Here is a 22,784-nt window from a genome sequence, read left to right on the forward strand (position 1 = left end):
GGCCTTATTACTTCATTCTTTCCACGACACGTGGAGCCTGATTTCAAGGCAAGGCAGCCCTGGGGAGTCCTGCTCAGGGAAGCACAGTGGGCCTAATTCTGTCTCAGCTGCATGCTGCAATATGGTGAGCGAGGACAGTTGGGCCCGTTCCCTCTCACACTGCAAACCAGCCCCCCAAGGCCATGTTCCTGACTCCTCCTGGGCCTCAGCATTCTCATCTGTGAAATGGGAATGATAACTGTTATCAGCACAGGCTGTGGCCTACCACACAGCAGCTGATGCCAAGGCAAGGCCTCCTGGTTGCATGCTGCCAGAAAGCAGAGCCAGGAATCGTAGCACACCCCAGTGTTTAACCTTGGCCAGCTCAGCAGGGAAGCCAGCAGACACCTCAGTCCTGCTTGCTGGCCAGGTGTAGGAAGAGGGATTGGCTCAAGATTCCCAGTGCCTGCTCCACCTTTACCATGTGCCTGGATACAAACAGCATCTGGCTGTCCCAAGCAGCTGAACCCTAGGTCTGTCCCTGCATCCCTAAGGCGCAGCTTTTCTGCGGCTAAGGAGAGAGTCCTTGCAAACAGAGCCCTTGAAGCACAGCCATGACATTGGTCTTCTGCTGCAACGTGGGGAAAACCTCTCTCTCCCTTTAAACCCGATGCAAGGACTGTTCAGAAGAGACCAAGAGGCCCTGGGGGTTGCTACCAGTACCTAGTGTCCACCAGGTTTCCCCCTACATTTTCCTCCCATGGCAGCCCATCCTCCAGGCACAAGCCTGGGCTGCAGGAGAGGGGCAAGCATGATGCAATCCAGCATCCAAGTATCCAAGCTCCAACACTACCTGATGGCCCTAAAGAGCAGGGAGAGCATGATGACCTGGGGGAGGGGGCAGGGTGCAAAGCCTGCCGGGGCAAAGGGAAGGAAGGTGGAGTGCTTACGTGCTGCTGGCTGTAGCCCTGCAGAAGGAGGAGGTGAGGAGACTGGTAGAGGGAGTACCGCATGCTGCCCCCGGTCCGCTCCTCCGTTGGGGCTGGGGCCGGGGACTCGCCCGGCGAGGTCTCCAGGCCCCGCATGTTCTCCGGCAAGGTGGAGTAATGTTTCTTGAGCTCCTCCTCCTGCGAACCCGGCTGGCTTAGGCTGGTCTCGCTCACACTGCGCCGCAGGGAGGGCGGCGTGGCATGGCGCTGGTACCCCGTCAGCAGGGTCATGGTGCCCTTCGCCCGGTTCCTCTGCAGCTTCCGAGCTTGAGCATTGATGCCTGAGAATGAGAGCTGTGGTTAGTGCCATCTGATCACACAACAATCCTGCTGCCCCTGCCCCTGCCCCTGCCCCACTCCCACCCGGGGAACCACAACAGCTAGGGTCAGCCAGTGTCCGATCCCCCTGGGCCAGCCATGCCCCCAGCTGGCACAAAAGGACATTGCCTCCCCCGGACACAGTCCCATTCGCCACCCTCACTCTGTCCAGCATGACTCAGATGCCATTTTATCTCTTGATGCTTCTCGATCACTGCCCACGCTCCAGAGACAGGACTGGGGGAGTGTGACAGCTCAGTGAAGCCAACCCCCACCCCACTTTGCCCTTCCCCAATACCAGATTATAGTACTGAACAGCTGCTGCCCAGCACCTACCTTCTCCCCCTCCAAAATGTCCCCAGCCCAGGATGCCCCAAGACTGACAATCCTGAGGTCACCTAGGCCCTGGATCCCCAACTGGACTGTCCCATTCCCTCCCACAGCCCTTCAGCGTGTTTCATCCCAGTACAAATATGTCCAATTTGTGAGCAGGAGCATCTGACAGAAGGACCCGTTGTTGCTGCCTGCCCAGAGGTGCAAGCTCCAGCATCTCCTCTCAGTTTTGGCCAGCCAAGGCCTGGTGAAATGCAGCTTAAAGACCCCAGAAACTCACCAGAGAGTCTGAGGACCAGGAGGAGAAAGTAATAATTCCCCCACAAAGCAAAAGACACCCCCTTCCCACAACTCCACGCTCCTTCCTGAGCGTGGCAGCTGGGGCACAGAAACTGCAGCCACCCAAGACCTGGATGTGAGCTCTTAGAAGCAAAGATGATCACGGTTCATGCCACACTCGCCCTGTTAAATGAAGAGGAGTAACTGCCCGTCCCCCACATCTTCCCAACACCAGCTGCAAGTCAGTCTCTCAAGCCCTCCCCACCTGTCCTGAGAGCAGCCAAGATCCACCTCCGGTCTGCAGCATCCTTCCCCCGCCGGCCTGAGCTCTACCGCATAGATAATCTGCTTCTCAAAAATCAGCGCAGGCCAGAATGCAAAGCTACGACATCTGGCTTCAGTCCTTGCTGTCCCGCCAGCTATCAGGGTGCTCCGGGGGTCCCATGCCCTTGCCAGACACGAACGGCACCTGCCCGTGTGTGAGGTCCAATTGCTGCCTGCCAGGAGCTGCAGACTGCAGTGTGGAGCCTGCCTGCTGCAGAGCCGATCTGTAATTAACTTCTCACAAGCGTCAGTTCGGGAGAGCTGTCAGGAAGACTAATGGGGTCCAGAGCGGGAGTATAAATAGGATGGAAGAGGCACAGAGAAAACCCAACTGCATCCTCTCGGCCCCACTGCTGCAGAAATGACCCAGCCTGCTAGAGCCCTTTCCTAGGCTGCAAGCATCCCTGATTGGGTGCAAGTTGTGGGAAAGGAAAAACAGCAGTCAGTGTGAACGCTGTTCTGCAAACCTCCTACCTTTCATTAACAGTCCTCGGCGGGCCGGCAGGCCGCTAGCACGGCCATTTGACGGTGAACATGGGGGCTGGAGTTGCAAAAAGAGTCTAGAAAATTCTGTTGCAAGGAGAATGCTGCTTTCCAAGCCGCTGGAGAGCAGCCGAGACAAAAGAGCAAGGACCCCTGTTCTTCCAGACCTACTCTGCGGTTTCCCCCGGACGGGTAGATCAGAGATGCAGAAGCCCAGGGTGCAGAGGAAGGCACCAAAAGAAATGCCTCTGCTGGAAAGAGAGCGGTGCTCTGCACTGGAGAGGCAAGCCCAGCCTCAGGCTGCTTAAAGGGACACTATCAAATTCAACCCCCCCAGGGCAGGCTGCCTTATTTGGTGAGGAGCAGGCGCTGGGTTCTGAAATACATTTTTTTGTTTGTTTGCTTTAAATCCCTCGCTCCTTCATTGGGAAAAATGAAAGGGATGAAGGGATACAAAATAAACCCTACTGTTTACATGCCTCGGGATTAGAGCAAGGGGTGGCTGAATAGCCTGGAGAGTTCTCGAACGCAGCCCGCGGCCATTTCACAGCAAGACAGAGTGGAGCAGGTTGGGATGTGACCGTGCTGCCTGTCTAAAGAGGAGAGCAGCTGTGATCCGCGGCTCGTGACGCCCACCCCTGGGTCCCACGAAAACGGCCAAAGCGCAGATGCCTTTGCCTCCGGTCTGTCCTGCTTTGGGGAAATTGCTGGAGAGACGTTTCTCAGAAACTCTGGTCTTAGAAGTTTGCTGACACCCCCTGGGACACCTACCCGGAAAAGGAAGGAGATTGGAAAGGCCGCGTGAACCTCAACGTGTACTGGACAGGCAGTACCAGGTTTCACACTGACAGCTAAGGAAAAGATGCGCTATTCCAGTTTCTCAGGGTGAAACTTCCATCCCTATGTGGCACGGTTAGGTCTTTTATTCTGTATGGGTTGCATGCCCTTGAGGGCTAACTTCTCAAACGTGTGAACATGTCCAGCAGCAGGCAGGAAGAGCACACACCTGCTGCCAGGAGGACAGCCCGACTGATCCGCATGGTGCATTCGTGATTTGTCTTTCCACGGTGTCAGCTCTCGGAGGAGCCTTTACTAGCATCTGGGATGTCTCTGAGGAGCAGGCATGGTCTCCGTTGTAGGCAGGGTGAGCTGAGGCTCAGAGAAGCGAATGGCGAGCCTGACCTCGAACCCACAGCTCCTCATCCCAAGCCGCCCCCCCGCCAGGCCTTGCTCCCTCCAGAGATGGAGACATGCAAAAAAATCAGGAGCATTTGGCAGCGCCTCCCTGGCGCGCGACAGCAGAGTTATGGCTCAAGAGCAGGTCTCCTCCCCTTGTGAATGGAAAGCTCCTTGCCTCCTGCGGGCCATGATGAAGGCCTCCTAGCCAGCCATATGAAGGGAACGTTGCATTTCTGGAGGCGATTGCCCCTAGGTCCTTTCCCTGCACAGCCTTGGCCCGACCGGAGAGAGCGCCAGCGTATAAATCAGACTGCAGCAGCCACAGGAGAACAGCATCCTCCTGAACCCTGCGCTCCTGCCTGGGGCCCTGCCACTACTCTGGCATGGGAATGGTGCTCTCCTTCCTTGCCCAGCCCTGCTCATGCTCAGCAATTTCTACCTGGCTCTTCCACCCGGCACTTGGCATCCAGGCCTCTGTCCGGCTTTCCCAGGAATCGATAGGAGCTGGGCTGGGCTGCAAAAACCCTGCTGCTTTGCTCTCGTGGGATCAGGCTTTGGAGAAGGGTGGTGGGGAGGCTGAGCGCCCCGTGGCCTCAACATCTCTCCCCGCACCAGACAAATGAACATTCAGGTTTTTCTTATCTAGCAGGGAGGAAGCTTCTGTGTTTACTCTGTGCAGCAAAATCCAGGAGGAAAAAGCTGCTTTTTACTCCTGATACAGCCCCGGTCACAGGCTCTGTTCGAACTCCTGAGCCGCACTGGAAAGATAAACACAGCTCTCTTCCTGAACGTAACAAAGTCCTTCTATAACTGGGTTGTTTTTTTAATCCTTCTGGTACCATTCCCCCCCACTTCCCCGCCCCCTGCCCATATCCACCCCTAAAACATCTGAGACCTAACCAGTCCAAAGCGCTGGTATGACAAGCATCTCACAGGCACCAAGCCCACGGGAATCACTGGCAGTTCTCCTTTCTGTATTACATGGAAACAGAGATTTTAAGCAGGAAGGGAGGATTCATAAGAGGCACAGATATCCAACACCTTACCGAGAGCTTTTGGCTAGTAAAAGTAATTGTGACCTGGAAAAACCACCATACCGATAACCCAGATCCAGACCTTTCCTCTTTCTGGGGACCAGGCAAACCCCCGGCCTGAACAACACTCAGGATTTCATAGCAAGTCCCGAGGCAGCTGAAGTTGCACTAACCAAGATGATTTCCTGGAAAGCTCTGCTTCCATTTTTTAAAAAGAGTGAGTTTCTAGAGCCACAGGCTTGAGAGGGTCCTCAAAGGCCACCGGCTCCAAACCGCTGGATACAGAGACACGGGGCTGTCTGCTCCTAACCTGTCCTTGGCCCACTCAGCCTCTTCTTGAAAACCTCCAGTGAAGATGACCCCATGATCCCCTTAGCAGCTTGCACCGTCACTCTCAGGAAAAGCTAGAAGATGTGACCCAAGTGACACTCAAGGCTCAGAAACCAGAAGATAAAGAACATGATGTTTCTCTGCATTTTGGTTTTTGCAGGGGGGAGGCTATATATATATATACACACATATATTTTAATCTCAGTGTTATGCAACTTGACTTCTGTTCTTGAAGGCTCAGGATTAGCCCCTTCCCTCCCACGACCCCCCCAGGGAGGCATTGGGTCCTTCTCCCCTTTTGCAGATCCGGAGACAGGGGGAAGAGGGCGCTTGATTCAAATGGCTCCTCTTTGACCCATTTGCCCAGTAGCCAGAACACCGAGCAGCCTGCAGCCCCAATAACAGATCCAACCATAGACGGAAGGAGCCCTGCGCACCTCCCTTCTCAGCACAGCACGCCCATTCATTTATTGCCAGCCGGCTGTTAAACGGCCACGGCCAACAAGGGTTTGTTTGTAGGGACTTGCCTTGGGCCCAGTGTTGTAAATGGGGAAGATGGTTCCACCTCTGATCAAGGCTGGAAAGGGATGCCTGTCCTGTGCTGGGCTTCCCAGCCATTGTTAGGAAGCTGCAAGGCAGCAGCTTCTGGTATTTTATAGTCTCCTGACCAGGCACGGAAAGGCAAGACCATTTCATTTGGAGCCCAGTTGAACTCTGTGCCTCGGCCACCCTGAGCTGAATGAGGCGTCACTCTGCCCTGTCAGTCAACCCAGAAACTTGGCCTAGTGCCCACTTATTCTGCCAGCCCCAGCGGCACTGCCTGACACCTGAGCTCCCACATGTAGAGTGGCTACCTACCAGTTTCCAGACTGGTCTGAAATGGCCTGGGGCCAACCTGCCTTAGGTCCCCGGAAGGTGTTACCCTTCACATGTGATTAACTTGTTAAGCATACCATAAAAAGTAACCTGGCCACACAGTCAGGCAATTGATGGCATGACAAAAAATGAAACCAGTCACAAAAATAGTCCACAAAATATGTGTAATATTGTTGTGGCTTGTTTCCATTGTGCCTTAGATTGAACGTGGGGCCAGGTAGCTGATTGTTGGTCCCAACCCCAGGACTGCATGGTTCACACCAGTCTGCAGGTATCTGACGTTCAGCTGGCCAGTACACGTGTGGCACCATTAAAAGGAGATTGGACAAACATCTGGCTGGGGTCATCTGACCTCAGCATTCTTTCCTGCCCAGGGCAGGGGGTCAGACTCAATGATCTAATAGGTCCTTTCCGACCCTAAAATCTATGAAATCTATGTGTGGCATGGCAGGAGACGCAGTTGTTGGTGTTAGGGATCAGATCCCATGGAGGCATTAAAGGAATGTGTGCCAAGGGCCCAAGAGACCACCTCACTCCTCAGGCCAGGTAGGCAGGGCTGTGACCAGCAAAGTCTGGCCTTGATTTAAGATAGGGAAGGGGGTGACAGGACAGCCTTCACCTCAGGTTACAGTCTTCACCAGGCTAGAAGAGCACCCCTCCACTGGCCTTCCAGACACACTGCTGCAAGAGAGCTGGGAGAGGTCGGAGCTGAGAGGAGTTATAGGCTCTGTTGGAAGCTCAGTTCTGACAGTCATCAAAAACGAAGGGGTCACGGTGGTGTGTATCTTTATTATGGGCTTTGCTGTTCCTGCAAAATTGTGTGTGTGGACACTGGTGCTAGGAGAGAGCCTTAGTCCTACTTAACATAACACATGTGTCATGTTTGAATAACCCCTAACTTCTATCAAATTTGTACGCCTGTGGAGAGAGGTGCCTTGCAGGGAATCCTACAGAAATGCTTTCAGTGGCTGAATCCTATATTTTTATTTTTGGACCCAGTTTCGCCCAAGGACTCCTGGCACCACATTGCACCAAACAACAGATCTGCCTCTGACCCTATCTCTGTTGTCCCACAGGTCCCTGGCCATCAGGCAGCAGGCCCAGGGACTGGCACTTAGCGGGCACAGCAAGTGATTCCAGGAGCATTTACATGTTCATTAATGCACTTTAAGTAATGTGCATTAAATATAGTACTCTATTGTGAGATACTAGAAAAATGCACGTTAGCCTATTTTTATGTGCATTAGCTAAAGAGCACGGGGCATTTATACATGTGCTCTGGGAGTTGTTGGGGGGGCTTTAATTAGAGCAGCTCTGAGAGCCAATTTAATTAAAGCACCCAGAACCTCTTATGTATCAGCATCCCTGTGCTTCATAATGGTGGCAGGGGCACTTTATCTAAAGCTCGTCAAACGAGTTCTAGATACAGCTCCCCCATCACGGTTTTGAAGGGCAGGGACGCTGATACCCGAGATGCAGGAGGCTGCTGGAGCACAGTAATTGCCACTCTCGATGCTGATACCCGAGATGCAGGAAGCTGCTGGAGCACAGTAATTGCCACCCTTACAGCATGTCAGAGCAGCCGCCCTGCTGGTGTTTAGCCACCCATTCTTTTTTGTGATGCTTTAATGTGCATTATAATAGACTAATGCGCATTAAAGCGCACATGTAGATGCGCCCCCACTTTGAATCTACTGAGGATGGTTTAATGAGGGAATTTTTCAAATGGGAGCAAACATTTATCGTCCAGTGGTAATTTCCATACAGCCTGCTCCGGCACAACAAAGCTTGTGCCTGGAAACCATCCAACAACGTCCCTTCCAATATAATAGGTTTATCCCTCGGTATCCCAAGAAATGTGTGCAACTGAGGCTACAGGTCTCTCAGGAAAGTCGGTGGGAGGTAGAGAGGGCCAAAGCCCTCAGGAAGGATGTGCAAGCAAGGGTGGCTTGTGCAAAGGCAATTACATTAAAAAAGCAGAGCTGGGCCACGTAAACCCATTTCCCTCTGGCGTCTCCAGTTCTCAGGGAGCTGTCCTGCACGCCATGCCTGGATGCCCAGGTCTGTCTTCCCCTGAGCCCTTCCCAGTTAGTCAACTCTCAGTGCTAGGCAAGGACTCCTCTATGGCAAGGAAAGGGTGCTTGCAAGATGGGGCCTTGAGAACTGAAGTTCAAAGGAGAGGTCAGTCCCACTGTAAAACAGTTTCAACCTGAGCATTAATTAGTGGCTTGAACAGCAGCCATTCCCTCCCCAGTGGGAAGCAGCTAATAAACTAATTAGGATAAGGGGTAAGGAGTAGATAAAACCCTTAAGCTGTTTGCTAGGAGGACACAGATGGAATCAGAGCCTCCTGCATGCTCTGAAGTCTAAGCAAGAGGAAGGATCCAGCGGCCCGTGGAAGGACAGTGTGGCTAGCACTCCTGTCTACAGACCCAGGGACGTGGCGCTGTGGGACCCAGGGCAGCAGACACATTGTCTACGCAGAGCTAGTTTCCTGATCCCTAGAGACCGGTCCAACAATTTACAGATCCTTAATGTGCCTTGAAGGCATCTCAGCACTGAGTCTGCTTCACTGTATCTGTCTAGGGATTACAGGCTGCTCCTTTTGACGACGTGGAGGGGCCAAACCCCTGCTCCTGCCACACTTTAACTCTGCTGGGTTACATTCATGGGGCAGAGGGAGGTTCACACTAGCAGTAAACACTGAGGCCACCTGCCCAAGGATGCAGCTCAAAGCCAGTTTCCAAGAGGAGGCTTGGAGCACAGCCACTCTCCCACGGTGCAGACACTCAAGAGAGCAGCAGATTTTGGCCATCCTAGACACAGCATAGGGGTCGCTCGGTTCCCAGCTCCAGCCCCTGGCGGTCTGGGCATGCTGGGAAAAGCAGGCTAGCTGAGCCTGGACTCTGCGCTGGGTCATCCAGATGGCTGGCAGACAGCCTTGGGGGCATGTCAGCCCATTAATCCACAGGGATAATTTTTTTTTTTTTTTTAAAGTCCAGCTGACACTGTTGTCCCAGGTTTCTGCTTCCCACAGGTCATTGCAAAGCAAAGTGAGAGAGTCACCAAGGCTTTCCCAGTAATCTCCTACAAACAGGAATTATCATGCCTGGGACTGGAAAAGGACTAAAGCGGCATGGGAGGTGATGTGGGCTGTGGTGTTCAGTGGTCACTCATATGCATGTAAGAGCCCTGCCACATGTTCAAATTACAGCTTGGTTGAAACCAGCTACAATGTTGTCGCACATTTTCAAGTACTAACTTTGTAGCTGGCTGGCTCTTTTTATAGCTGGGTGGACATTTTTATGGCATGATAATTACTTTGCAACTGTGACCAGTTTAAACTTATAGCGCAGTTAACTATTGAATTGCGTACTATAGGTAATGTGTGGCTAGGGCCTCAGAGGCTGCTTTCCCTGCCTGGCTCCTGGTTGCAGCAACAGCAATTGCTCCGGGCTACACCATCCACATGCCCTGTCTGAGAAGCTGAAGACCCCCAGGGCAAAACCATCGTTGTGGGGGCTGGTGAGGCATCTGGCCTCCTGCTGGATCTCAGGAGGCAGAGGAGCGGATCCAGGACACGACGCAGTGAAGGATGGCCAGGGTAGGCTGCAGCACCTGCAAGCAGGAAATCTGCACTCAGATCTCCCACCTGACAGTGCTGTTTTCAGGAGGGAGGGAGCTGAATGCAGGACCGAACCTGCTTGCTCAGTGGCCAGCAGGCCTGAGGTTATAGGCCAACATTTCTTGGCTGGAACTGCACCAGTTTGCACCAGCAGAGAAGTTGGCCCCATCACCTCTGCAGGTTTAAAAGAGTTCACCTGCCGCCAACCTGCCTCCCAGACATTTTTAGGTATCACGCTGCAACTAAGGAGCACAGGTAGCTTGAACCAGTCCCAGCCCTGCCCAGGCTCCCTGCACCTGCCTCATCTCCCTCCCATTCCCCTCCTGGGAAGTCATACGCCACGGGTGCAAGAGGTAGAGCCAGAGCAGAGCTACTGAAAATACCCGCAGGCAGACACAGCAAGGCATGCTGGGCCATTACATGGGGCTTGGAGGCAGCACAGTCCTCATGCGGTATTCTTGCCTAGCAGAGCCAGTGAAGTCAAGAAACCCATCAAAAGGACAAGCAGCTACCCCAGGGGAGGTTGCCCATGACCCAGAGACCAAGGGCCAGCCCCAGTGCAGATGAGGGAGAGGATGGTGCTTTGTTCCAGCCCCCTGGCTCTACTGAAGCACCTTTGCTTTAAAATCTATCCCTTGCTACCAAGACGTATCTCATCCCAGTGCAAACCCCGATGCCTGGAGAGAGGAGCATCCTGGCTCCATAAAGCTGTTGCTGAAGCCTGGTGACAGGGTATGAACAAGCAGTGCAGTGCTTTCCTCTCTGCGTGGAGGGAGAGCTAAGGCTGCATCTTCCAGCCTAGATTTCCCAGGCTCCGGTGCAGCAGCAGGATGAGCTCACGGCTTTCCCCAGTGTTTGAGCCTCCCGGGCAGTCTGCAGTATGAGCCCCCCTTCTCTCTCTTGCCTCCAAACCATAAGCCAGGCAACATTGCAGCCTCCTTCCCCCACGTCACTCCCAGCCACCCCCACAGACCGCACATGAATAACTCCTCTCGACACAGGGAGCAGCCCCCTCCACATGGCAGTGCTTCCTAAGGAGACATGGAACGTGGCCCAGGCTTCCTTTGCCCCCTCACTCCCAAAGCAGAGCAGCAATGGGGTACTGGGAACAGGAGCTGGTAGCAATGGAAAAGGCGGCAGCAGCAATGGAGAGATCACGACAGCAGACAGCCCAGCCTCAGAGCGAAGGGCACGGATGCGGGAGATTTCAATCTGCAAGGCACAACACCCGAGAGGACAGCAGCAGCCCGTGGGGCAACATTCCCCGTCAAACAAGGTGGAAGCAGATGGATGCCTTTGGGTTACAGCTCTGACCAGCCCTGTTACCTAAAAAAATGCTGAGCTACAGACCTGTGCTGTGCTCCAAGATACCTCAGACACCAAAAAAATTGGGGTAGAAAACCTGTTTCCTCCTATTTTGCTCATGCAACAAGTGGCTGAGCTCTCATTCTCTCTCCCTCTTTCCCGAGCCCCTGACAAAAGCCAGGCTGACTTGCATGCCTCTCCCACGTTGGAAGTATGAGAGTGAGTGCTGTCTTTATCTCCGCATTGGGATCTCCATGTGACGGTGTTCCTAAACGCCAGCCTCCTGGCACAGTCCGGGCCAGCCCCAGCCCTGATTTTATCCAGTGCGAGTCCAAAAGGGAATTAACCTTGGACTCCGGAGAGAGAGAGAGGAACGTGGAGATGGAGCAATGAAAACTGAATGTCCCAAGCTGCCCTCAGACTCAGGATGCCTACCTAAATGATTCAACCAATGCTTGGGATCACCCCTTGCCCTGATACCATCCCAGAAATCAGTGTGTTCTCTTTCTGGAGGACCGGCTTCTCTCCAGCTCCTTTAGGCCAGGCTAAGTCTCCAACTCTCTTTGAGTGGAGCCCCACGGGAAGGGCAAGGGTCCAGGCTACTGAAAATGGGTATCAGTAGCACAGGGCAACCCTCGGTGAGAGCAGCACGTGTGGTCTGCAGCACCTCCACCTACACGCACTGCATGGGCCAGCGAAGGGGGCTGCAGACCATCGCCTGGTAGCATCACCTTGGGCAGCCCCTTGACCTCACCCCTGGAGAAATGGAGGGGATGGCAACGCCTCCCTCTTCATTAAGTGCAGCGAGAGCCGTGTGTGGGAAGCACCGTTTCCCTCGCAGCCAATATCCCTGCAATTACAGGGCTTTATGATAAGCCCAGCTGATATAACCACCAAAAGAGAGGGCCAGAAAAGCAAGAGTTTCTCCGTGAAGACAATCGGCATTTCACAGCCGGCCGACCAGACGACCTGCTGTGGGTTTTCTTTCCCCAAATGAGCTTATCAGTAATAACTGGAGGGAAACCTGAAAACTTCCGTCTCCTCCTACAGCCTGGAAGCTCTGAAACAACTGGGGTAATAGCTGTACAGCAAAAGCACAGTGGGCCAATTTCCACCCCTGGCCCTTGTTATTAATGTGGAGAACTGCTTTACAGCAAAAAGTAAGGGATAGCAAGGCAAGACAGACTGTGCGTGTGCACTTCCTGCAGCTCCAGGACCAGCCCAGACCACATATGCATGAAGTAGCCAGGCTGCCCAGGGGTGCCCACAGCTTGGCTGAAGAGTCCAGTGAAACTATGTCTAGGTTGCCTCTTAGTATAGGTAGGGGTTTTGTAAAAGCTGCTGTCAGCTCTTCCCTACCAAGGGCTTGTTAAAAATATTTTTTTTCTCAAAATCTCCCATGGCTTGAAATAATCTTTCAAAAACACAAAGATAAACTTTCCATTTATCCCTACGCAGCCTGCTTCAATGTGGTAGAAATGGAATCACTGGCTTCATTTGTCTTGCAAATGTTGGGATTCTTATGACATCTTTGTTTTTTATGGTGTGCCATAACCACCAATCATCACCACATTGCCCAGGGGATAGGCCTGTTACTTCCATGCAACCGGACTGCTGAAGAATAAGTTCTAGCTGAGCGCCGCTCTGAGAGACCCATGATACCTTCCATAAATGACTACTTATGATTACAAGTGGAGGTGGAAATCCTGCCTAGAGTTAAGATCAGCCAGTGCTTCTCATCCATTATCATTACCAAGCTCAGCTTGCAGGAATTTCTGACTTTACCAAACTTTAACTGTTCAGATTAAACAGTAAGTTGTTGCTGTTTTTCCTCGCCGTACGTAAGCCGCCCTGAGCCTGTGTTGGGAAAGGCAGCATAAATATATAAAGACATGCATGCTTTAGGCTAGGGTGATTTTAGCTTTAGGGTGATTTTTTGTGGGACAGATAGAAGACGAAACTTGCAGCTGCTATGAGTTACTTCATTAGCTCAAATGCTTCAAGGGTCTAAACTGAGTGAAGATAAAGGAGGGTCTCAATATAATGCAGTTTCTCATGGTTTGACTTGGGTTTTTCTCACACACACACAAGTCAAGCACGAACAAGTTTGGAAACGTCAGCGGTTGTACATGCAATCTTAATTATGCACATGTGTTATCACACAGGTTTTGATTAAATGACCACGTGCCGTTTTTTTCCCCATAGGTGCCATATTTCCCATCCAGTGATCCCCAATTCAAAGTAAATGAACTGTTACTCTAAAATACTAAATACTCACGCTACTGAAATCTTGTAGTCATGTTCCAAAGGAGGTTTATCTAATTCTCTTTCGGGAACTTGTCTCCAGTGTATCAGCAATACGTCTTTCACATGATTAGTGCTCCCTATGTGAACATTTCTACTAGGGCATCCAACCACTTGGAGATCCTGAAGACTAGACTGGACGTTGCAGTGGACACATGTTACAGGAAAGAGTGCAACAGGGGTGAGTTTGGCCATAGTGAGTCATCTTCACCTCTAAACTTTCCACTATTCAGTAAATTCAAGAGAGGCATCCTGCATATAGCGTTTTATTATTTCAGGAATATGACTCCATGTCACCAATCAGGTAAGGTCTCCCGTCCAGGTGCAGAAACTTGACACGGTCTGTTTAGAAATACAGCCCAGAACAACAGGGAAGCTTGGTAGCCAGCTCCACTGGCTGAAGCTATTTTGGCTGGGCTGAGAATAAAACATCAGGGAGGAAATCAGGAGCTGAAAGAGGGAGTAGAGTGCTCAGATGCAGGGGAGCAATCCCTGGATCAAGGAATGAATAAACGAGGGCCAAGAAAGGGAGAGGGGGTGTTATACAAGCATCTAAATGACTTGGGAGCACAAAGCCTGGTGAGTTTCCAGGGGATCTACGATTCACTTGGGTTCTTCTGGAGATCTGACCTCAAAAGACCAGAAGTTTCACTCTGAGCCCCAGCAGCCTACACAGGATCCAGTGAGAGTGATAATACTGACCTGAAAAAACAACCTGCCTTCAATAAGGGGCCAGTCGTAGGCTGAGAAAGTCACATCTTGACAAGAGCTGAATAAGGGATTTGGGAACATAAGGCTGGCAGTGCGCTCCTGGGTCACTGAGAGGCATCCCCTCCTATTACAGGCAACCATGGCACACGACCTACCATGTTCAGGAATTTATCGAGCTCCACTGGGGTGTCTTCTCCTAGAGGAAGGCTGTTCCAGGTACTAGAAACCACCTTCTAATCTCCAGCTTCAAAGCAGGAGCTGCAAACAAGTGCCTACACTCGTGCAGTCCTCCTTCAACCCCTCTCTTTCTAATACTGAGATGTATATTGAGTGGGGAGCCAGAGCAATTCCCTTCTATCCAGTGACTCATCAGGCTTGCTTTTGCCCACTGACATCAAGCAAGTGATGGGAGACTGAACCAGGAGCATAAGCAGTATTGATCTCAGGAGACACCACCCAAACGGGAAGATGGAGATACCACTTTGACAGACAATGGTCTACTCTGAAAAGCAAGGCGGACGAAACCAACATCTGAATAAAACAAAGCTCTGCGCTGGATGTCTGTTAAGCTGCTTCCAAACTAGGAGCTGGCTTCCCTGGGCACCAGAGAAACTTGGTCCAAGTCCCACGCTTGCAGCTGGGTCGGATGCTTGCATCCATGGTGGAGTCCACTTGACTTTCACAGGGCTCCAAGCCAGGGCAGGAGTCTGCCCATGCAACCCCAGCAGCAAGATCTGGGCCTTACACAGCTGCTGGACAAGTCACCCTGCAGCTCCCTTCCACATGTTCTCAGCTCCTGATGAGGGCCAGGGCTCCTGAGACAAAACCGTGGGCAAATGAGCTGCAGGCCAAAACTACAATCAGGTCCGCCTCCTCTCCTGCATGCACTGGACTTCACAGCTTACTAATGCTGTTTACATTCAAAATGGATTAGGATTTGCTTAACAACTGGCAAATAAACAGTATCCTGAGGCTCTGCAAAGACTGGCCTCCGCTTACATTGAAAGGATAGATCCCAGCCCTGTGCGTACAGCTACTTAAGAAAGAGCTGAGTTCAGTGCATTGAGCCACACTGAGGGATACAGGACACAGAGGAATCTTTCTGGGATGATTTGGAAGCCAAATAATCCATCCTGAGAGACTTGTATTGTATCTGGTAGCCTATTCTCACCTGCCTACTTCTGGATACTCTTTACCTGCTCAGGCTCTATTCAATTCTTCTTAAAATCAAGGGCAAAAGAACTGTTGCCTTCAGCGGAGGGTGTATCAAGCCACTAACCAGTAGAGAGTTTGTGCATGCATGTGCTATAGTACAGGGATGGAAATACATTCAGGTATTTAGACTGTTTAGTCCTCGCCTGGAGTCAGGAAAATGCATTTCACTTAGCAAGTGCCCTCACAAGTGCAGGGCATGGGCAGTGCCCTGATCTCCCCTGTGCTGTGCCATACCTAGACTCCTGGCGGCCCTGGGTGAACTTTTAGTATCAGGCCCCCCTTTGCCAGAGATAATGATAATAATTGGACAAAAGGAAAAGAAATACCATTTTCCAGCCCCCTTTCTGTCCAACCATTTGGTTCACCCATGCCTGTGTCCAGCCCTGTCCCCATGGCACAGGGTAGGTTTTGCATGTTATCAGTCACCCTCTGAATGGGGCCAGCATGGACCTTCTCATTGATTTCTCTGGCCCAGATACCTGTGCTCACAGGAGACTGGATACAGCAATGCAAGAAATACCTTCCAGATCTCTGGCCCTAAGCCCTGACCAGCCAGGCTTGCTGCTGCTTTTACCTCCCTCAGGCCGCATGAAGAAAAAAGGGTTTGGTTACCTGGCTTATATTTGGTTTCAAACAATACCCCATTCTACCTGCCAGGCTTGCTGTATGCCCAGGCTCTCCTGGTGCACACGTGCATTCTTGTACATGCCCAGGGAAATACCAGCACACACCAAGCCAATGCTTGCCTCCAATTCTCTCGCTACAGTCCCGTCGGTTATCTTACAAACAGGTAAACGGGCACTGCATTCAGCTCAGGTTAGTAGGGCAGTGAGTGGGCTAGTTTTGAAATCTCCCCCGGGCTCCTGTTGCAAAAGCATAACCCTCCTGTTAGGATATGGAAGCTAATAACAGAAAATACTGGCACCGCTCCGCTGCAGAAGCAACTGTGGAACTGGCAGAGGGGGAATGCACCAGACAGACCTTGCAAACCATCTAGTGTCCCCATATCAAAGCAGTTTGCCGTGATACAGGGGGAGGCACTCAGATGCCACCATGATCAAAAGTGCCTGTTGTCATGAGTTCAACTTGACCCACCCAGTGGGAGTTTTATTTTGGGAGGGAAAGGAGTCTGCTGACCTGATGCTTAGGTCACCTACCAACCCACTGATTCATAATGACACACACATCTCTGCTGGCCCTCAGGGCCTCTGGAATAAGATGGGTGTGTTTTGGCCTGTATTGCTCCTCTCCTAATGTTTTTACCTCATTTGATTGCTCACAGCACTTTGCTCAGGGGCTCCCACTGTTGGGGAAGTCCTGCCGTAACAGAAATGAAAACAGCTCCATGGCAACGTTTCAGGCAGATGTCTAATCCCGGTCAGGAGCACCCATGTCTGGGAGGCACAGTGTGTGGGGAGGGAGCGGAGTGAAACAGTCTTCAGCCCCAGGATGGCACTGGGATGCAATCTAACTGTGACTGGGAGACCAGCCTGATCTAAAGTCTTCCCACTGGATCTGAGGGTTAGATTCAGTTCCTGCAGGTCACACACGGCACCACTGGACCTGCATCCATGTACGTTACCTGGGGATGAGAGAGACGCACCCTTTGGTGCCATGCAAGGATCTGCTTTGAAGTGAGCTCAGGTTCACAAAAGCATATGCATCTCTGATTCAGTTAGTCTATAAGGTGCATCTCAACTGTCCCTTCAGACTAGCAAGGCTAACTGCTAACTTGCCTAACCTCTCTCTGCTAAAAGACATTAAGGCATTAAAGGGGGTATATTCAATTCCCCCTCCAGAATACACCCTCATTGCTACCCTGGTACCAGGCAGAGAGAATTCCCCACAGTGAAGAGCCATGAGCTCGTGTCAGGGATGCATTTGTGTCTTGCTCTCTGGGAGCTTCTTACCTGCGGTCAGGGTGTCTACATCCTGGGCAGCCAGCTCCTCCACCTCGGACCTCTTCCGCAGCTCGAAGCGCCGGGCGTAGCCTTCCCTGGGCTTCCACAGGTCCTGGATCAGAAGGGGCTTCTCGTTATCCCCAAGGACCCTCAAGCCTTCCGTCTGCCACTGCTTGATACAGCCCTCAAACCGCCCGATGACATCGCACAGCACGTACTGGCCAGCATTCACCTTGCTCAGGCCATAGCGCTCCAGCGCTTCCTTGGCGAGCTCCTGTGCACTCGAGCTGACTGTTGCCAGAACGCTCTTGTAGTTGGTGCCTGCACAGATGTTGCCTCCAAAAATCTTGAGGACCCCGGGAGCAGAGAGCTGGGTGGAAAGCTCAGCTGGGTCGTCACTGCTGGCACCAGGGAAAGCAGACACCAAACTGCGGTCCTTGTAGCTCAGCGTGCGGTACAAAACCTGGGAAAATATCCGGCTCTGCCGCTTCAGCTTGCTTCTGGAAGGGGGGGCCATGGTGGGAGACAACCCATAAAACATAGTGCGGGAGGTCGTCATGAGACACAGCTGGAGGGCAAAAGGGAACAACAAGACAAATCAACATTTGACCCTTCTGCAGGGAAGCAACACGGAAACCCCACAAGCAGCAACCTGCAAGGAAACCAGCGCAAGGTTGTCTCCGAGAGCCCTGGCCCATGGCCGGAGGAGGCTGGCTATCCTCTTTGTGATGGCACGGAGCATGGGAAGGACGGTGAGTGTTTGTGTGGGTGACACAAAACGACAGAAGCTCAATGCATCCAACGTCCCTGAAATCAATGGCATCGCCCCAGAGATGAATGTGTCCGCAGGAATTTAATCTGGAGCCGTACCAAGCCTCCTCGCTGGATGTCTCTGCTGGCTAACCAAGAGCAGGCTCCTCTGCAGATGTTCTTGCAGGGAGAGAAAAGCAGAGGCCAGCAGTTTTGTTACACAAAGAATTTGAGAGGCAACCCTCTTGGTTGGTAGCCAAGGCGTTATGAGTCGCGTTTGCTAACAAGCTTGTGGAGCAATTCCATTTTTCAAAGGTGAAAGGCAAAGCTCAAATGAAAATTAAATGAAGTTTGGAGATCCCTCTGGCTTGCCCCCACTAGCTGAGAAGCAAGGCCACCGGGGGCAGGCAGATTTTAATTAGCCTTTCTAAAAATGTCTTTCCCCCTCCACTCTATCATCTATTTTGGCACTTCCTCGTCCATCAAGGACATTAAAAACACATTGTTCTATGACAGCAATGGCAGCGCCTCTTGATGAATGGGATCCTTGTTGTATCAGCTATTCATCAGGACTCCTCTAAGAAGAGCTCTTGGCATTGCCAACCAGGGCATGGTGTGGCTACCAGGCTGCTATCCAGCAAAAAATGTCTTAGTGGGAAAACCTACTGTGGCATGTTCATCAGAGGACTGGGCACAGGCTTCCTGCACTCATTTGTTTCGGGGAAGGGCGGGGGGGGTATCACCCTTGCACTTTTTAAACAAAAGCATGTTTTAACTCAATCCCTCAAAAGGGACTAGAGCGCAAGAGAAATCTGACAACACCCAAGCATCTTACACATCTATATTAGGTGAAGCACAGACTGAAATCATGCAAAGGAGCCGATCCTAACTTCATGAGTCATCCTGCAGCCTGTGGATAAACCAGGATGAGTCCCAAGGAGGCCAGCATGCAAGATGAATTTCTCCTTCTAAGAGTTTCTTACTCCTTCTCAGAGAATATTGTTCATAAAACACAGAAACATATTGTTATACATATTATCCACTTTAAAACAATGGCTAATTCATTATGCGAATGCACTGCAAACAGATACACAATTGCTACCATTGGTATGAAAGTCACTGTGGGACATAGGCTTCCCCAGCATTTGAAATTCCCGTAACAGGTCCCAGCCGCCCCTTGTAGCTACACGATGCCTTGAGCAACCGAATCAAGGCTGAGTGTGACAGGAATACATGTTCCACAGGGCTCAGAACAAGACCAGGAATTTTATTCATCCCAATTCCCTTTCTGCCTGACTCACAAGGTAATGGCATGTGAAATGAGTGGTGAAAGGGGCTGGGCTGACAGCCTGGAAGGCAGCTGACTACCCCAGAACCAGCACAGCACAGCCACTCTCAGAGGAAGCGTACCCCAACCAACCACTGTGCATCCAGCCTACCTGGAAAGGATGCCTCCTGCCTCACTCAGTCCCCTGGCCGCTGCAATAGTGCCAAGCAGGTCCGGCCATGATGGTGGCACTTGCATGCGTGTGCATGTACGTGCATTTCATGCACACATATATCAGAAGCTGGCTGAGAACATGTAGCTCATTTTGCCTTACAAAGGTCTTCAGGGAGCCACTACGGGTAAAATTTCACATTACACTCAGACCATACATACTACATCTGGGGAGTGTTAAGCAGCGTCACAGTTTAAGCATGCCATGAGCAGTCACGCGTTACAAGTTAATACCATTTCTTGCCTGCACAGCTCTGACCTGCCACGAGAGGGCTGGTGAGCAGCGGGGTGGCTTGGAGGCAGGACACCTGGGCTCCATCCCTGCTCTGGGGGACAGAAGGGGAAGCTGGCAGCAGTGCATCCTGGGATGCTGGAGGACTGGGATGCAGCAAGGAAGGTTAAGGTTAGATATTAGGAAAAACTCTCTCATGAGGAGGGTAGTAAAACACTGGAAAATGCTACCTAGAGAGGTGCTTGAATCTCCATCCTTGGAGGTTTTTAAGACACGGGTAGGATAATGTAGTTGGGGGTGGTCCCACTTTGAGCAGGGGGTTGGACTAGATGTGACCTCCTGAGGTCCCTCCCAACCCTATTTTTCTATGATTCTGTGATTTTATGACTGCAAATTGTGCATTTGGTCACCATCGAGCAGACTAAAGTTACCCTAACAGAAGGTAGCACAAGCCAGGGTCAACCCTAACTTTGAGACTTCGGGGGGCACTTAGCAAGAGTGAACAAGCTCCAGAACATGGATGCTTATGTTCTAAGGGCCTTTAGTATGGTCTAAGTGCAAAGTAACTTTACCTGTATACACGTGGCTGTTACTAACATCCTGAGCTGGACCCGAGAGGCAGATGTGCTACTTGTCCATCCAGCACCTAGTAATTACATTAATTTGTAATGTAATACTTTGCATTTCTGTGACATTTTCCATCCAAGAAGCATTGAAACCACCTAACATCCCACCCCAGGAAAATACCAGCATCATTTGCAATGCTTCGTACTTGGGTTCAGAGGAGGGGCCTATGCGCCCCAAATGGATTGCAAAGTGCATTGCAAACATGCCCAACCACCATCACTCCCCTCCTTTACTGATCAAGCCACCGAGGCAGGGCGAAGACAAGGGACTTCCCAAATTTCACACAGGAAAGCAGCAGCTGAGAGAGAAGGCCCAACACACGGGCCCCACCACCTCCCATGAGACACCACTCACACTGTCAGGTCTTTCTCTCAATAAAAGCAAGAGCCTTCATTGACATTAGAAGGGCCCCAAGCTGTCATTCAGACCAAGAAGGGAATGCATGACTGGTGCTCATGGAAAGGGCTGCTTTTCACCTGGGAACAGCCATAAAACTTTTCACAAGACAGGGGAACATCTCCAAGGCCTCACTGCTCCGATTCCTCCTGTTCAACCCATACGCACTCAGATCCCCCTGAGCTCTCACCCAGCAGGGACGTCCTTTCCCTGCTCCATGACCTGACCACTGCCCCTTGTTCTCCCTCTCATTCTCTTTCCACATACTCCTCACACCACCGATCTGTCCCTTCCCTGAGCCGCTAGAGACCCGGACATAGAAGATGAGTCAGATCTCTTTACCCCTTAACTCACAAGCAAGCTCTGACCCTTCATCACTGTCTTGGCTGTAACCGATGAAGGAGCCGAGTCACAATCAGATGACTAAAACTTGAACTTGTGACTTTGCTGCTGTAACCCCTAGATCATGCTTCCCCCTCCCTGGTCATATCTTACCTCCAACCCCCTGGTTAGCCCATCTCCCAGGAATCTGTAACATTTTCCCATGTTAACGTCTACAGCTGTTCACAACCCTTGGCTCAGAAAGCAGCACAAAAAGGAAAAACTTTCCCTTTTGTTTTCTGCTCCAAGGCAGGGAGGTGACCTTTCCAATGAAGCAGCAGCCAGAAAGGATGAGGAGCACTGACAAGCCTCTCCCTTGGGCAAGAGACATCTGATGAAAAAAAACAGATGGGCAATCAAAACAGATCACCAGTCCCAGCCCTGGACCATAGGATCCGCTTGCCGCAGGGAGGGAGGGCAAAAGAAATCGAGAAAGGTTCCTTTTGTAAGCAGTGTGTTATCTGCCCCCCTGGCAATCCTAGAGACCCCAGCCAAATTCAAGATGCAGATGCCCCAAGGCATCTGCATTGCAATCTGATGGGGGGGGGTTGCAGTGAAATCCCAGAAGCCCGGCCTGACCTGGGGCCTCAGTGCTCAGGGTCCCATCTGGCCTTGCAGAGGCTGCTGTGGTTCAACCTCTCCCCATACCCAAGCTGGCTAGACTGCCAGAGCTGCAGTCATGAACCCCGACTGTGGCAGCCCTGCCGAGAGATGGTCCCTGTCCAAAGCTAACGACATAAAACACAAAGGGGAAAGGAGGTATTACCAGCCCCTTGTTAGACAGAGAAGCAAGGCTTTGAGTCAGTCAGGGCAGATCTAAACTAGATCAGCAGTGGGTCTTGGTCTTGGTCTTGGTCTTGGTCTTGGTCTTGGTCTTGGTCTTGGTCTTGGTCTTGGTCTTGGGGAGGCTGGGCCTGAGCCTGCCAACATGCTCCAGAGCCAGAAGTTCACCCAGAAAATTGCTCCAGCCTTGTCCCCAGCACGTGGGGACAAGTCTGAAGCAGCACTGTGAGGGAGCTCCAGCCCTGGAGAGCACCCATGCACTTGGGTGGGTGAACCAGGCTCAGTCCCTGACAGTACAGACAAGGCTCTCAGACCCGCTCTAATTAAAGTGCCATCCCCACTACCCCAGAGCACATGTAAAAGTGTCCTAAGTGACTTGCCTGAGCCTATAAAGTGTCAGATCCACAGCTTCAGTGACTTAATAGGAATGCAGCACTTGACCTGAAAGATAACTCCATGGCTCTGTCTGCTGCATCCTATTGTTTCTATTAGATTTTCTACTGGGCTTATCATCAGAGTACCCAAGCATCTCGCTGCCAGGAATGGAATTATTCTCACTCCAGCTCTATGAGGTTGGGACATACTAGTTCCCTGCACGATAGCTGGTTTCCGGCTAAGATCTGCAAAGCTCCCATCACTTGCAACCAAGTAATTCCAGCTCTTTCTAGTTATTCCAGGGGAGATTTTCAAACACAGAAAGCAATCTGGGCATGCAAGTCCTATTGAAAGGAAAGAGAACTTGTGTTCCTAAATCCCTTCTATGCTTCTGAAGATTCATAGAATCACAGAACATAGAAAATGAGGGTTGGAAGGGATCGGAGGAGGTCACATCTAATCCAACCCCCTGCTCAAAGCAGGACTGTCCCCAACTGTATTAATCCAACCAAGGCTTTGTCTAGCCAGGTCTTAAAAACCTCCAAGGATGGAGATTT

The 22,784-nt window shown here is 51.5% G+C and overlaps 1 protein-coding gene across 1 annotated transcript in view; it reads right to left on the reverse strand.

Annotated features, from left to right (window-relative positions):
* Positions 1 to 22,784, reverse strand: part of RADIL (Rap associating with DIL domain) — a 57,401-nt gene that overhangs the window by 28,762 nt on the left and 5,855 nt on the right. Inside the window, exons 2-3 of the mRNA XM_019512980.1 lie at positions 17,195 to 17,753; positions 930 to 1,249 (exon numbers count right to left, since the gene is read on the reverse strand). Of these exons, the coding sequence (XP_019368525.1) occupies positions 930 to 1,249; positions 17,195 to 17,744 (870 nt within the window). The 5' untranslated portion in view covers positions 17,745 to 17,753. The remainder of the gene's footprint in view (positions 1 to 929; positions 1,250 to 17,194; positions 17,754 to 22,784) is intronic.

Source organism: Gavialis gangeticus, unplaced genomic scaffold, assembly GCF_001723915.1.
Source record: "Gavialis gangeticus isolate Ggan-Ray unplaced genomic scaffold, GavGan_comp1, whole genome shotgun sequence".
Classification (NCBI taxonomy): Eukaryota; Metazoa; Chordata; order Crocodylia; family Gavialidae; genus Gavialis; species Gavialis gangeticus.